Source organism: Tachysurus vachellii, chromosome 3 (genome assembly GCF_030014155.1).
Source record: "Tachysurus vachellii isolate PV-2020 chromosome 3, HZAU_Pvac_v1, whole genome shotgun sequence".
Lineage (NCBI taxonomy): Eukaryota > Metazoa > Chordata > Actinopteri > Siluriformes > Bagridae > Tachysurus > Tachysurus vachellii.
In genome coordinates, this window is record NC_083462.1 from 27,341,226 (window position 1) to 27,357,216 (window position 15,991).

The 15,991-nt window shown below is 39.0% G+C and overlaps 2 protein-coding genes and 3 non-coding genes across 6 annotated transcripts in view; 1 reads left to right on the plus strand and 4 right to left on the minus strand.

The window, feature by feature from the left end:
* brf1b (BRF1 RNA polymerase III transcription initiation factor subunit b) overlaps positions 1-9,253 on the minus strand; it is a 58,746-nt gene extending 49,493 nt beyond the window's left edge. For both annotated transcript variants that reach the window (XM_060866542.1, XM_060866541.1), the window contains exons 1-4: positions 9,096-9,253; positions 8,080-8,293; positions 4,487-4,567; positions 2,167-2,340 (exon numbers count right to left, since the gene is read on the minus strand). In XM_060866542.1, coding sequence (XP_060722525.1) covers positions 2,167-2,340; positions 4,487-4,567; positions 8,080-8,263 — 439 coding nt within the window. In that variant the 5' untranslated portion in view covers positions 8,264-8,293; positions 9,096-9,253. The remainder of the gene's footprint in view (positions 1-2,166; positions 2,341-4,486; positions 4,568-8,079; positions 8,294-9,095) is intronic.
* On the minus strand, positions 7,636-7,707 carry trnaa-ugc (transfer RNA alanine (anticodon UGC)). The gene has a single exon. It is a non-coding gene; the product is annotated as a tRNA-Ala (tRNA).
* Positions 9,254-9,745: 492 nt separating the features above from the next.
* On the plus strand, positions 9,746-15,296 carry xrcc3 (X-ray repair complementing defective repair in Chinese hamster cells 3). Its single transcript, XM_060866548.1, has 7 exons — positions 9,746-10,055; positions 10,170-10,307; positions 12,459-12,671; positions 12,993-13,147; positions 13,576-13,788; positions 14,729-14,775; positions 14,901-15,296. The coding sequence occupies exons 1-7, from the start codon at positions 10,001-10,003 to the stop codon at positions 15,127-15,129; spliced, it is 1,050 nt and encodes a 349-aa protein (XP_060722531.1). The 5' UTR covers positions 9,746-10,000; the 3' UTR covers positions 15,130-15,296.
* On the minus strand, positions 10,427-10,498 carry trnaa-cgc (transfer RNA alanine (anticodon CGC)). Its single transcript has one exon. It is a non-coding gene; the product is annotated as a tRNA-Ala (tRNA).
* On the minus strand, positions 11,697-11,768 carry trnaa-ugc (transfer RNA alanine (anticodon UGC)). The gene has a single exon. It is a non-coding gene; the product is annotated as a tRNA-Ala (tRNA).
* Positions 15,297-15,991: the final 695 nt, after the last annotated feature.

A 15,991-nucleotide genomic window follows, 5' to 3' on the forward strand; every position in this document is an offset into this window, starting at 1 on the left:
TCTTTGGACCGGGGGAGGAAACCGGAGTACCCGGAGGAAACCCCTGAGGCACGGGGAGAACATGCAAACTCCACACACACAAGGCGGAGGGGGAAATCGAACCCCCAACCCTGGAGGTGTGAGGCGAACGTGCTAACCACTAAGCCACCGTGCCCCTTAGAATCTGTATAATTAAAATAAATAAAATGATGATATATATTATTATTAATAAATGTTGTACCATTTGGAATTATAACCATTGTGGGTTATTTTCCTGTACCCTCTTACCGTAAATGCTCTGTTGTAACCCTCGGGTGCATCAGAGAAAAGAGAGAATATTACCTCTGCCATCATTCCTGAGAGGAAACTGAGCAGATGGTCTGTGCACCATAGTTTACTCAGCAGAACAACTCAGAATAATCATAATCCTGTCACACTCATCCCACAGGCTCTCCACATGACAAACTGATTTTTTTATTCTTCCTGTATCATTAATGAAATACAGCATGCCAGTGTTTTTCCAACGAAACTATCGCATCTGTAGGATACATGTAATTGCCACAGACCATCATTTTTACATTTCCATATACTGATAAAAGAAAAATAATCCCACTTACATGAACTCAATTACGATGAAACCCTAAGGGCAGATGGTGATGTGTTTTCACATAAAACACTTTATTATACGCTCATATATCCATCAACGTTACTGGAAAATCAAGCTTAACATTAAATCTAATTTAAAAGCAAAGAACTGTTTGTTATGGATTACCATCATAGTCAATGTGGATCGAATTACACACGGAAGTGTTTAATTTTCCATTTGATTGCAAGAAATTGTAGGAATTTCTATTGTGAAGCTACAGACAAGGTGTCATACAGTACTTGGGGCCTGAAGGATAAACACTCCCCAGTGCCTCATTTCACTTAGCTTGCTCAAACTTGTACAAAATCATACTGAAACCTTTTCGCATTATCTAAAATTTACACCATATCTAAAGCGTAGCGAACACCAGGTTGGCTCATATTTGGGCAATAAAAAATCAGCACCTATCTGCTGCACATGAGTCGAGTCAGATCTGCATCTAATAAAGGATTTGAGGCCTTTAGAGTGATTCATTGTTAAACATATCGCCTAGTGTAGAGACAAAAGCATTGAAGACTGACGACAAGAACCTCATGAGACTAAAGACAGACCAAAGGTTTTTGGACACCTGACCGTCACACATTACATATGGACAAGGAGGCCTGGTGTGCACTCAGTATTCCACCTAACACAAAGTGGGGCTGGAGTCAGGGCTCTGTGCAGGACACTCCACTCCAAACCTGACAAACCTTCATTGTGTTTACTTTGTGCACGGGATATTATCATGCTAGAACAGGTTAGGGCCTCTTAGTTCCTGTGAAGGGAAACAGTTTGGGGAAGAACTACATATGGCTGTGTTGATCAGGTGGAGAGCAAAACTAAGCCCTTGTGAGATTTGAAATCGCATACATATATAATTTATATATATTATTATAAATATTTCATTTTAATATATATATTTATTTTAAATCATAATTAGTATAATCTAATAATTAATATATATATATATATATATATATATATATATATATATATATATATATATATATATATATATATATATTTTTTTTTTTTTTTTTTTTTAAACAAGTTTTTTGATGATTTTTTACAAAAACAAATAGTAATGGGCTAAATCCTAATAATGCCCATAGAACAGTTTCTGTTGCCTTTCTTTTTCTTAGCAACATCCTCTGCTACAATCAGAGCCTAGATTATTGGTATTAATTAACAGCATATAAAAATTTGGTCCCAGTAGAAATTGAGTTGGAAATCCCTGTCACAAGGTTTGGTAAACTACATAAGGGCAGGATTTGATAAGATATTCTCTCATGTCTCATGAATTCATAGTGACATATTTTAAGTGTTTATTGGTTGAATTTGAGAATTGCCCACAGGGTTCCGTTACATATTACGTATGTTTCACTTCGGTAAATTGTTGCAGTGATTAGGACAAAAAGCGCTTTATTTTCTCTTGTAGTTTTTGGTGATCAGGCTTTGAAAGTAAATTGTAACCTGATGTCAGTAAACGTCTCGCACGGAACATGGTAGCTATGAATGCAGTTTTGCTCATAACATATAATTGACAGCATGAGTAAGGATACGAGGGGTGCCCTCTGTCCGGCACACCAGATAGAGGCAGGCAGCTATGACGTGGGCCATCTTGCGCCCTCTTGTCAGATGCTTGCTCACCACCATCTTGAAGAAGTTGAAGGCTGTGTCTAGGCAGTGCTGGTTCAGCTGCAGCTGGCTGCCCAGGCTGTGTATTTGTCGTTTCCCTAGAGACAGGATACAGGCGCATACACGATTTTAGTCAAACACAGGAGTGTGCGCACACACATATCAACATGAAGCATGACTTCACATGCAGGTGTTTAGTTTTCCAGTAGCACTGATGTCATGAGAATGGTGCACATTTAGACAGGCTCCCTGAGCTTCTCTGGGCAGACAGACAGCTGTTTTTGTCCCTGGAGTAAGACCATCTGCAGCCTCGTTTTGCTTTCTCTCAACGTATTCACGTGTTTGCTCACACACTCACCACACCAGGGTAATTCATTTGAGACGTCTAATATAACAGTCCAGAGAAATCCCACAGTATGGTGGTGTGTGATTAGTTTATTGAAATGAACATTTAAACGTATGGTGCACAATCTGGTCAGTAATCTGATTTGCATAGTTTTCTTCTAAAATAAAAAAAACACATAAGCACTTTAGTGCTAGGCTTCTAAAGCATCTGTTCCTGGTAGTGGGAATCAGGTATCATAGTCGAGTATTAAAGCAGATGTGGAATAGACAGAGACAGATGAAAAGGTGGAATTCATGCCTCAGCTCCCAAGTGTAGTGTCAACGTGCCAAACACTAAAAATAACCCAGAAAGCTTTGAAGAACATAATCCATCTATTCGGATTCTGCAGCCACTGTTTGCTGACCCTGTACTTTACTGTGTTCACACTTCTCAGGCCAGCCAGTGCACTGAGTGATTTTCATGCTGCACGTGTCACGGGATTAACGGGCACGGCCACTGCAACCTGGACTCATGTAAAGGTGTCAGGTGGATTACATCACCACAATGAAGTAAATTTGGCTTTTTGGCTGGATTCTAGCCATCTCTCTCTCTCTCTCTCTCTCTCTCTCTGTCTTTCTCTTCTGAATCTCCTAGTGGAGCAAAAGTCTCAGTCACTAGACTAAATATAACTTAAATATATCTTTTGTAATAAATAGCAGCCAAATGTCTTTTTTGAACCACTCCAACAAAGATTTTTCCAGTAAGTTTGGGGTTTATAGGCTTAAAAGTTGTTGCCCTGCTGGAAGGGGAACCTCTGCCCTAGACTTTCTAGGAACAGGATTTCTTCTTGGATTGAACACTCATCTTCTACCGCTTATCCGAACTTCTCGGGTCACGGGGAGCCTGTGCCTATCTCAGGCGTCATCGGGCATCAAGGCAGGATACACCCTGGACAGAGTGCCAACCCATCACAGGGCACACACACACTCTCATTCACTCACGCACTACGGACAATTTTCCAGAGATGCCAATCAACCTACCATGCATGTCTTTGGACCTGGGGAGGAAACTGGAGTACCTGGAGGAAACCCCCGAGGCACGGGGAGAACATGCAAACTCCACACACACAAGGCAGAGGCGGGAATCAAACCCCCAGCCCTGGAGGTATGAGGCGAACATGCTAACCACTAAGCCACCGTGCCCCCTTGGAGTGAACGTTATTTGCCTAATTCATCTTGGTATTGACCCAGACCTATTTCCATGGCCTTGTTGATGAAAAGCATTCCCTCAACGTTCTAGCACCACCACAAGGGAAGATGTTCTCAGCGTGATGAGCACCCACTCAGGACAAAAAAGGAAAAATTTTGCTTTTTATTTACTACTTCTTAAAAACGTCTCCCATATGAGCTGTTGGATGTCTCCAGCTTGGTTGGCTGCCTTTTGGTTGGATTTTTAATGACCTACCTCATGTAATTTTTATCCTAAACCAGATGAATTTATAACAAGATCACGTGGCACTTTCATTGCACAGAGATAAACTCCATTCAAATTTTTAGGTTCTGTAAGTTCTTATTAATTCTGGCATTTAGTTGCAAAATAATAATTCATGGGTCTCACACCAACAGAGCTGAATACTGGTGCAGACATTACTTATGTTTTTTATATGTTTATAAATGTTGCACTTACTTTAATATGATGTGCTGTCTTACTGAGCATATAATCGCAATTAAGATCATTCCACATACAGATTCATTATACAGTGTAGTAAGGGGTGAAAACTTCTGCATGGAAGTGTAAGTAAGTTACATGATTATTGAGCATAGTAACATAGTGATGTATAGAACATGAAACTTGAGTTAAAAAGCCAATCAGAAACAGCATGAACATTAGTCCTAAGAACTAAAGGGTTACATGCTCACCGTTCTGAAGCGTCTGAGCACGTGATTCCTTCCCAAGACTTGTGTGGAAGCCGGTCCCAAGTACCGGGGCCTTCGTAGGACCTGCAGTGGAATAAAATTGCACAAAACACACGTCCTGGCTTATCAGAGAGCAATTCACCTAGCTGTTATTAGCTAGTCTGTTGGTTTATCATGACCACTCATCATATCGCTATTGATATCAGTCTCTGTCCCTGAATATCCTTGTATAAGTGCATTACCCTCCATATTATGTTAATAATCTGTTGTAGACAATATACGCACTGTGCCACTTTCTAACTGCACAATCAGTATACAAATGTAGCGTATGAATTTCAGCATATATAGATGCTTCTTTATACACATAAGAATACACCTGAAATATGAAACGTTCCATTCTCTACATCAGAAAAAGCCTGATTATTGTTCATAACAAAAGAACATGCTCAGCTCAAACATGATCAGATTTTCAAGGCTTCAAGTTGTATGTGTTAAGACTGACTATAATCATGACCCAATCATTAAGCAGCACAAAGGAAAGCATTATCCAGGCTGTACTTTTGCACTGACTCCATCTGGTGGCTCTCAGTAGAACAAAGTGGTGTAATATTTCATCTCAGCCTCCTAACACAACACACTGGAGAGAATGTCAGTGCATACAGCTTATACATTACAGCCAATTTAGAGACGCCGTTCAACCTACAATGCACGTTTTTGGACTGGTTAGGGCTGGAGTGAGTGCCTGGGTTTGTCTCCTGGGGAACAAGGAAAACATGCAAACTCCATCCACACACATGGTGGGAGTTACCCTTAAAAACATGCAGCTGGAGATACAGGGGATTGAACCCTGGACTATATACATGCAAAGCATGCGCTCTAACACTGAGCTAAATTACATTAAACATTAAACATTAAACAGCTCACAGGTTCTAATAAGATCATTATCACGTCAAAGCTTTGTAACAGTCAGAAATAAAGCTGTCACTTTTAACGCTCGGACACAGGAAAGTCTTCAGGACAGGTGACTTTGCAGTGTTTTGGTGACATGACAAAGCTAGAGAGGGAATGACTGTTTATAGACTAAGCTGTTACACTGTGGAGCTTCTGTGTCACTAAAACAAATTCCTCATATGTGAAAACATACCTGGCAATAAAGCTCTTTCTGATTCTGATTCTGATTATAGCATATAAAATAGATGGTAACAGGAACTAATGGATATCAGGATATTAATGTCTAAAGCTGATGATGAGGATGCTGGGCATTAAGTAATTATCTCAGTCTTTACATAAGTGCAAGGATTTACAGAAAATACCAAAAAGGGAAATAAAAATATATCTCTTGTAGATTTCTGTTTACACTCAAAAGCTCGTATTTGTCAAGGTATATAACAGGCTTTATAATAATAATAATAATAATAATAATAATAATAATAATAAAATGCAGGCACAGAAAGAAAATGCAGAGAAAGTCCCAAGAAAAAAAAGTCACTGCTTCCTCTGTATTAATGCTGCCAAGCATAACATTACCTTTTCTTTAGCAACACCAAATACATGTACATCGACAGAATTGTTTCCCTACATTATACTTAATGTGGATCAATATGCTGTTGAACAAGAAAAGCAAGGCAAGTATTTGACTGTACTCCAATATGCAATATGTGCAAATTTGAAACAACAGACTCAAAACATAAAATGAAATTTCTAATATTTTGTGTGTGTGTGTGTGTGTGTGTATATATATATATACGGCTGTTATCATAGAAGCAGCCTGCACTGGATTTTGCTAACATATAAGATCATACCCAATACATTGAATCAGGTGTCTAAGCTTTTGACTAGTAATGTCTTAGCTACATATCTGACTATAGTGTTAATCTGTTACAATACAGAATTATTTGTCTACATATTGCATTAGTTGACGGTGTCATTTAACTGCTTCATAAAATGTGGTATGTCATGTTGTTAAAGGATCATCTCCAGTGCGAGACTCCAGGATTCTTGTCATTATGAAACTACACAAATATTCTATGCAATACTGTTCAACTCTGTCCAACCTTTTTAATTTTTCGGTTACCTTCTTTAAACAGACAAAATTACACCTGGCTTTACTTTATTTAATAAATAAAATGTGGATTTTTTTTTATTGCTTTTAATTCATGAATTGTATCAACTCATGGCTTGCACTTAAACCATGACTAAGGATTATGGCTATTATATAGACTTGGACTGTGATCTGGCTGCTTAAATGCTTTGCTGCTCAGTCTTATTGTTAAAGGGTTTCTTTAAGAAATGGGATAGATAAAGAAAATTGCTCACCTTAACCATGTAAGTGGTTACTGTATTTACTGTTATTACACTGATGTATCAGGAACGGGGGCTGGCACATGTAAGGATGGGTGAGTTTAAATTTAGCATATTCATTGAACTTTTTGGTTCTGTCATGTCCTTTTGTTTTCTAATGACTGTATTCAGTGAGTGTTTAAGGCTCTAGGTTGTTAATCAGAGAATTGGGGTTTATGCCTCAGCACTGCCAAGCTGCCACTGTTGGGCGCTTGAGCAAGACTCTTAACCCTCTCAGCTCCAGGGGTGCTGCATCATGTCGGACCCCAACCTCCAAAGTTAGGATATGCAAAAAAAAAAAATAATTTCACTGTGCTGTTATGTATGTGTGACAAAACAAAGGCTTCCATTTTTGTACAACAGCCACATCAAGCGATACGTTATTCAAAACAGAAAATAATATGGTCTTCAAAAACAAAATGATTATTTGTAAGTTTAATATAATAAGCAATACGACGCAAGCCGCAACTCTGAGGCGGTTAAGCACGGCAGTGCCCGCAATCACTACAACGACATCACTGCAATGTGTGCTACTGCTTTTATACAACACACACTGTTGACTGTGGAATGATACAGACAGTATAATGCCCCAGTGGTGGTATATTAAATATCAGCACTGGTGGAACAATCAAATTAGTGATCCAGAACTAAATGTTGTACAATTACCTCATTTGATTAACTGACTTGCAATTAAAGTAGAATACAAGTGAGAGGTTGAAGGTAAAGGGTCTTGGCAGCTGATGGTGTTGGGATTTAAACAACCTTCTAATCAGCAAACCAATGCCTTACTTAACTCTTAAAAGATCACCTTATGGAGATGCAGGGGATTGAACCCTGGACCTCATACATGCAAAGCAAGCGCTCTACCACTGAGCTACATCCCCACAGACAGGGGAGATGATTGAAATCCAGATACTAATGAATGATGCCAGGCAAATCACAAGTTCATGTTAATGCTCTCATCTAATAAGTTAGCATTATCATGTCAAAACTTTGTAACAGGAAATAAAGCTGTCACTTTTAACCTACGGATACAGAAAAGTCTTCGGGAAAGCAGATCTTGCAGATTTTGTATCAATCCAAAGCATTAAAAGGAATTCTAAATGAATAATGAGTATTATGTGGTGTTTGTTAATTAATAGAAAATTGTAGTCGTACAGGTCTTTCACATTAAGGTAGATCACAGCACTGCACTTGCTGCTGATTAATTTCCCATACCAGCCTGTTTCATTTCAAGATACAGAGCAGTGACGTACCATCAGCAGACACGAACTGTCCGATAGCAGACGCTCCTCCTCCACTGTTTTCCACAAACTGCACCTCAGAGACAATGATGTTGTCCTCAAGTACAGAACCACAGGCGGTGCACACAGCACTTCCACGTGCCTGGTCTATGTCTATATCTGCTCCACCACAGTTCTTACACTGCCTCGCACTCATCCTGACTCTTGAGGAGATGCTGGTAGGCACCTGAGAAGAAAGCAAAGTACACGGTCAAGTCAAGGTTCACGGTTTACGGCTATGTACGTCTGAATCACGGGTTTCCTCTGATATATTTGACAAAATATGATTATAGATTTGGAAACACAAACCTTACACTTAATATCTAAGAACATAAAAACAACGGATACGAGCTGTACTTTAAGTTAAGATAGAAAACGTTTAAAACGAATATGTCGTAATCAATCTTATACCTAATTAATATCAACCTAATAAAAACAAAAAACCTCTTTAAAGCTTCTGGGGTTTTTCAACAACAAGTGCATAGGTTGGGATTCGAACCGACGCCTTCACGCTGTCTGGTCCACAGGAAGCTCTATTATGCCGCTCAGCTACACCACAGCACAGCTCATATTCCTGCTAATGCAGTAAAGTCTCACTAGTCCTTGACCTTATCTGCACTTCAATACATTTCATATCCGCAATATGGTTTATTATTGTATTTTATGACCAGTTTAAACGGTTTATTTCTGACCGTTGCTTGTATGCTTTAATATTAACAGTGTATGTAAACATAGCCAGCGTTAAAGCTAGCTGGAATTTTAACCTAAGTTGATTTAATCTCAATCAGAAACTTGTTATTATGGGTTATATTGTATCTTATCTGTACTTATGCTGTTATTTATCACCCTAACGGACAATGTTTATATTATAAACTGACCCCAGCGGTTAAGTTAGCTGTTAGCTTTCCCTCCTAGCTTTTGCTAATAGTACACTACAGTTATCTATGATAGAACACAAAGTGATGCTCTTCTGTTAGTTAGCCACTCACCAAGCACAGAAGTAAAAGCTACAAAGCAGTGTCTTCGAAAGACTTTATTGATTATCCATCCTGTATGAACTCAAAACAGAATAATTCAATACCGTTGAAACATTTTGTTTTAGTGTCAGTTGGTTGATTTCATTCAGAAGCTCTACAGTTAAAGAAGGAAGGAGCGAAATTTGCCCCAGTAGGGGTGTATAAGAAATAGCTTTAGTCTATAGAATCAATTTGTTGTGAACAAATCTAATAGTGAACATAGATTTTTTTACCTTATACATGCATTATTATTTGTAAAAGTACCATTTTATACGCATGTGATGATATGTGGCAATCTAACGAATTAACAAGAATACACACCCCCATACTGGCGTATACCATTGCCGTACTTCGTAGTAAAATGTAAACCGCGCACTTTTTCAGTTTGCTTCAGATATGATTAAGAAACGTATCAATATTTTATGAAATAATTTTTTTTCTAATACATTTAAATAAATAAATTTAGTTTTTTTTTCTCATTATTCTAATTTTTTTCAAGTTTAGACGTACAGCGACTTTTATTTTTGCGGGTGTTAAACGGTTGATTCTAACCTGGAAATACTAAAGACACTACCAGCCGCACTTTTTTCAGTTTGCTTAAGTATATTAGATATGATTAAGAAACGTATCAATATTTTATGAAATACCATTTTTTCTAATACATTTTAGTAAATACGCTTGTTTATCTATTATTATTTATTTATAAGTTTAGACGTACAGGGACTTTTATTTTGGCGGGTCTTGAAAGGTTGATTCTCACCTGGAGATACTAAATACACTACCAAAATACTATTGCTATTTTTTTTTACACACTTCTCTAAGGTTTGTGACTCTAAATATGCGTAACACCAGACTTTAAGTGAGAGTCATGAGATACAATGGACTGGGAGAAACTGGAACTGAATCCAAAGATTATTATTGCTTTAAAGAAAGGTACACACGTGTCCAGCTACACACGTGAGACGAAATGAAGTAACGCTGTGATTTATTATGATGATTCACTTCTGCAATGTTATTATTTGATTCTTTTGATTGAAATCTTTTCAGCCAATTTGAACTCGGCGAAAAAGATTCTGAGTCTTCCTGCTCCTGACCTGCAGAGACTTCTTCACCTGAGTGACTCTGAGGTCCAGCTGGTGCACAGTACAGTGGCCGCTCTGTACCGCCCACTCCCACCTGTGACAGGTAAACGTGCTACACAGAGACGCTGCACCACATTCTCTATTAGTTTGAGAAAGTGGAATGATGCTGGGATTTCATGACATTCTGACCAGCAGCCCATTGCACTTAAAAAGTCACTCATATGGAGATGCAGGGGATTGAACCCTGGACCTCATACATGCGAAGCACGCGCTCTACCACTGAGCTACATCCCCACGTGTCTGAGCAAGATGTTCAGAAGCAATGCACGACTTCGCATTGATGCAAGTCAAGTAGCTTTTATTGTCGTTTCAACCATATATAGTTGATGCAGTACACAGTGAAATGAGACAAGGTTTCTCCAGGATCATGATGCTACATAAAACAAAGACAGAGCTATAAGGACTTGGTAAGTTAGTCCTATATACATAAAGTGCATCTGTGCAACCTGGTGCAAACAGTGCAGGACAGGACAGACAAACAGGACAGTGCAGGACAAAATACAGTGCAGGGCAACAAATAAAAGACATTACACAAAAGCAGCACAGACCAGTGTACATACTGTATGTTTAATCAATATTGCATGTGCAGAAATACTGGAATGAAAACAATATTATAGTAGTAGTTGCATGAGGTAATGTAAAGTATTGTGCAAAACAGCACTCGAATGAAATGTGAGACAGCATGTGCAAAGAGTAAAAATAGTGTGCAAAACAGCATGTAAACAGTTTGATATGATGGTGCTGTAGACATGGATGTAAATTGGAAGAGTGTGTATTTGGTGTGGGTCATTTACAGACCATTCAGTTGATTGTGTGTGTGTGTGTGTGTTTGTTTGAGTTATTGAGGAGCCTGATGGCTTGTGGAAAGAAACTGTTACACAGTCTGATCGCGAGGGTCCGAATGCTTCAGGAGGGTGAAGAGCGGGTGTGTGGGGTCATCCACAATGCAGTTGGCCTTGCGGATGACAAGCACTCTGTTAAACTATTATTAAAGTGTCAAACTTCTGTAACGGACAAAAATAAACTTTTAATCTTTAAGAAAAAAAAAGACAGACAGCTTTTACTTTTTTTACTCCATAAGACAGACAGTTTTTTATTCCATAAAATTTAAAAATGCCATAGCTGAACAGGACACTGTGTGTTGGCATGACTGACTGACGGCTTGTACTGAGTGTAATAACAGTTTCAGTGTAGTGAGATGTTGCTAGAATTGTCATTTTAAGTACATGTGGCATGATACTGACATTGAAATGTCCATGTGGTGTTATTAAATATCACCAATATTGGAACACTGAATTTATCTGATCAATTTAGTGACTGACATCCAACTGGGACAGAATTACATCTGAGCAGTAGAAAGTCTTTACAGTGTTCAGTGGGATTTAAACAGGTCAGTTAATGCTGTTCTGAGCTACTTTTAAAACAGCACCCATGGAGATGCAGGGGATTGAACCCTGGACCTCATACATGCAAAGCATGCGCTCTACCACTGAGCTACATCCCCAGACACTTAAGTGTAACTGCAATACTCTATTTAGTATAACAGCACGTGTACTATAACTGCAAGACAAACCAAAGTTTCATATAAATGCACTTAATTTAATAGGCAAATCAGGTATAGTTTATTTCACAGTAATTAGTCACACTGAAGACAAACTGACTTTACAGGCTTCTTGCTTCCTAACAATAAAAAACCTCCCAGAAGTGTCTTAATCTCCATACAGCTTATTGATAAGAGCAGTGAATTGATGATGTAGTAAACAAAACCTATACCGATAAAACATGACATGTTTTGTGTGTTTGGTCATCTCCTTTATAGAGCCGCTATGCAGAACGTACACATAACCCTCTTTATTTACATGTCTAGATTCCCCTGATCCTATCGGTTTATATGATGTTAGGAATACAGGAATAGATGTTAATGTTTACTGTATGTTTAAGATAGAAGAAAATCCTCAAGCAAGGTGATTGCTTCCGTTTCTTAGCGCTTCTCCGATCTTGGCAGCTGTTTACAAAGAGTTAAATGTCTTAAAGAAAGTTGATGTAGAGCAAATAACTATTATAATCTCACGATGTGTCATGCAGCACAATTCTGAGAAAATACATTCCTTTATACAGTTAAATTATATGAAACCAAACAGGTGCTTGTAAAATATTCCTATTTGAAGTACATGTTCTCACATGCTCTTTACAGCTTTACAGCTGACACTCGGAGAATTTCCCTCTCTGGAGCCTGGACATAAGCTTTCCTTTGCTTGTCCTGTTTTGGATGATCTCTTGAGCGGTGGACTTCCATTGCATGGGATAACAGAGTTAGCAGGCGAAAGTGCTGCTGGAAAGACCCAGTTCGGTCTGCAGCTCTCATTGTCTGTTCAGTATTCACGTGAGCATGGGGGACTCGGGGCAGGTAAGACTAGAACCTTAGGGTTTCTTTTGTCTGAATGATAATGGCTAGGTTGCTGATCACTAACCATTTAACTTGGAATGTTTACTTAATATTGAAATTGACTATATTAATGCAAACATGTAGATTGAAATCTAAATGGAGTTAAAATCAAGCACCTTACCACCGTGTTGTTGATCGGGATTATCAATCACTGAATATAAATCAAATTATACCTTACAAATAACTACAACCACACAGTGTATTACTACATAGTCAAGAAATACCAAGAATGTTTGCTAAATTTGACAGAAAAATGTTTGATTGTTTGTCATTTGTGAACAGGAGCTGTATATATCTGCACTGAGGACCCTTTTCCCATCAAACGGTTGAGGCAACTAATTACCCAGCAGTCTCGGCTTCGCCCAGATGTTCCACCGGCTGTGATCCGCGCCATCCGCTTCAGTGACAACATCTACATCGAACACACTGCAGACCTGGTAAGAGGAGCTGTCCTAGGGTCACCAGGATTTAGCAGAATTTCCTCAAGTACACATGTTAATAATAATAATAATATTTTGATAAAGTAATTTTGACATAATTTATCCACTCAATAATCTAATTTTCCCTCTCTCAATCTTAGAGAAGTATTTCTGTACATAATCGGCACTAAGTGTGTAAACTTACACTTTTATCCCATTCTGAATATCTGTAATTAAACATGAGCTTAAGGAGCATATGTTTAAACTAGACAAATTTCAAAAAATTGTTAAAAAAAAAAAACAATTTCTGTGTGAAAGCTGTGATCCTGGTTGTGCCTCTTATAGTACATTGTACGATATTCATGCCGCAATAAAGACTAATAATATAAATAATTAGCACTAATATTTCTGATCACGGTGATGTGGTGGTATATGTGTTTCTACAGGAAGCCCTGCAGATGTGTGTGACACAGCGAGTGCGCACACTACTGGAGCGAGGTCTAGTGCGCCTCATTGTGGTGGACTCAGTGGCTGCTCTGTTTCGTAGTGAGTTCCAGGCTGATGAGGCCATAGAGAGAGCACGTCACCTACTGGCCTTCTCCGCCACACTGCATCGACTCAGTCATACATACAGTGCACCAGTCTTCTGCATTAACCAGGTCTCTCTCTCTGTCTCTCTCTGTCTGTCACACACACACACACACTTTTTTTTTGTAAAAAAGAATCCTATATTTGTAAATAATAAAATTAATATGAGGGGGCACGGTGGCTTAGTGGTTAGCACGTTCGCCTCACACCTCCAGGGTCGGGGCTCGATTCCCGCCTCCACCTTTTTTGTGTGTGTGGAGTTTGCATGTTCTCCCCGTGCCTTGGGGGTTTCCTCCCCCGGTCCAAAGACATGCATGGTAGGTTGATTGGCATCTCTGGAAAATTGTCCCTAGTGAGTGATTGCGTGAGTGAATGAGAGTGTGTGTGTGTGTGTGTGTGTGTGTGTGTGTGTGTGTGTGTGTGTGTGTGTGTGTGTGTGTGCCCTGCGATGGGTTGGCACTCCGTCCAGGGTGTATCCTGCCTTGATGCCCGATGACGCCTGAGATAGGCACAGGCTCCCCGTGACCTGAGGTAGTTCGGATAAGCGGTAGAAAATGAGTGAATGAATGAATGAAAATAAGCAGTGCTTAGCACATTTGCCTTGAACCTCTGTTGTTGGATCGATTCATTGTCTCTGACCTGTGTGCTTGGAGCTTGCATGATATTCTGGTTTTCTCCAAAAGTCCAAAGGCATGTATTGTAGGCTTTAAACTCTGTGTGTGTGTGTGTGTGTGTGTGTGTATGTGTGATTGTGCCCTACGATGGGTTGACTCCATCCAGGGTGCCTCACACCTTGCACCCTGAGTCCCCTGGTATAGACTCCAGGTCACCCACAACCCTGTGTAGGGCAAGCAGTACAGAAAAGGGTGGATTTTTTTTTTCTTTTGTTGATCACAATAAAGCCTTGTTCAGAGATTAGATTTTAAAGTACTACTTTTGCAGCACATCAAAGACACAGTATTGACGAGTGAAAATATTGGACGTTTCCTAATCATTATCCCCATTCTCTAGGTGTCAGACGTTGTAGATGGACCAAACCCAGGCCGCTGTGATTACGGGTGAGTTGTCTTCAGTAAGGAAATACATTCTGTCTGTACTATATTTTCTCTCCCAAGTATAAGTGGATACAGGTAGTAAAAGCTTATGCTTATGTATCGTGCCTGTTTGTTTGTGCCCTATACAGACTGGTGGAAAGTAAGGTGCTTCCTGCTCTGGGTATTACTTGGGCCAATCAGGTGATGGTGCGTCTCATGCTGAGGAGACAGGAACGCTGTTTAAGATCAGGGGAACAGACCAGTGCTGCACGCCGATTAGAGGTGGTTTTTGCACCTCACCTGGCTCGAGCGAGCTGCCTGTGTGGAGTCTGGGAAGAAGGAGTTAGAGGAATCACACAAGAAGGAAGCGTGGAATAGTATCAGCATTATCAACAAAAAAAGGATTAGAGAAAAGAATAAGATTTTCTGGGGATGATGGACTTCAATAACTGAGAAGCCGTATTAAAATAAATACACAAATAATTATATTCTCTTTTTGTATACATATATGTTTGATTTTGTCAATAAACTTTATTTTATATTCATAGATATTATATGTTATGAAGTAAAATTCTCAAAGCAGCTCTATAGCAGGCTGACAAGTTGAGTCCAAACATTACATCCACCTACTGTACATATTCCAGCTTCTTCTCAGGGATACCCAGAGTTTCTCACATCAGTATCGTGACATTTAAGCCCTCCAGCGTGTCCTGGGTCTGTTCCAGCAGGTCATGAAGTGACCTCAAAACGGCTTCTTTTGGCCAAAAGATCATGTAAATTAAAGCAAGTACAGTAAAAAGCACTTAAATGACTTAACACCACAAAATGAAAGTGTAAAAGAAGAAGAACCCATTTCAGAATATCTATAGTATTAATATTAGTATTAATACATGCTGAGGGAACAGGGGATGATGATTTCTGTATTGATCTAAACGTGACATCTACAGAGGTGCTAAAATCCAGGGGTTAGCTGTACATTTAGGATTTTTGATGCTCTTTTTTTTCCAGTGAAATGTGCCTTCAGACCAAGCAAATAAAATTCACCTGACAGGAAATGTCAAAAATCTGCTTGCGAAAGTCATAATTTCAAGAAACTACATCATAACTATGATATAAGTCAATGTTAAGATAATCCCTCATTATGAAATAGTAAGTCAGTTATATATTAAAGGGTAATAATGTCAGATATAAGATATAATTGTGTGATTAAAGATCACGAATCGGTTAGAACGAGTCGACA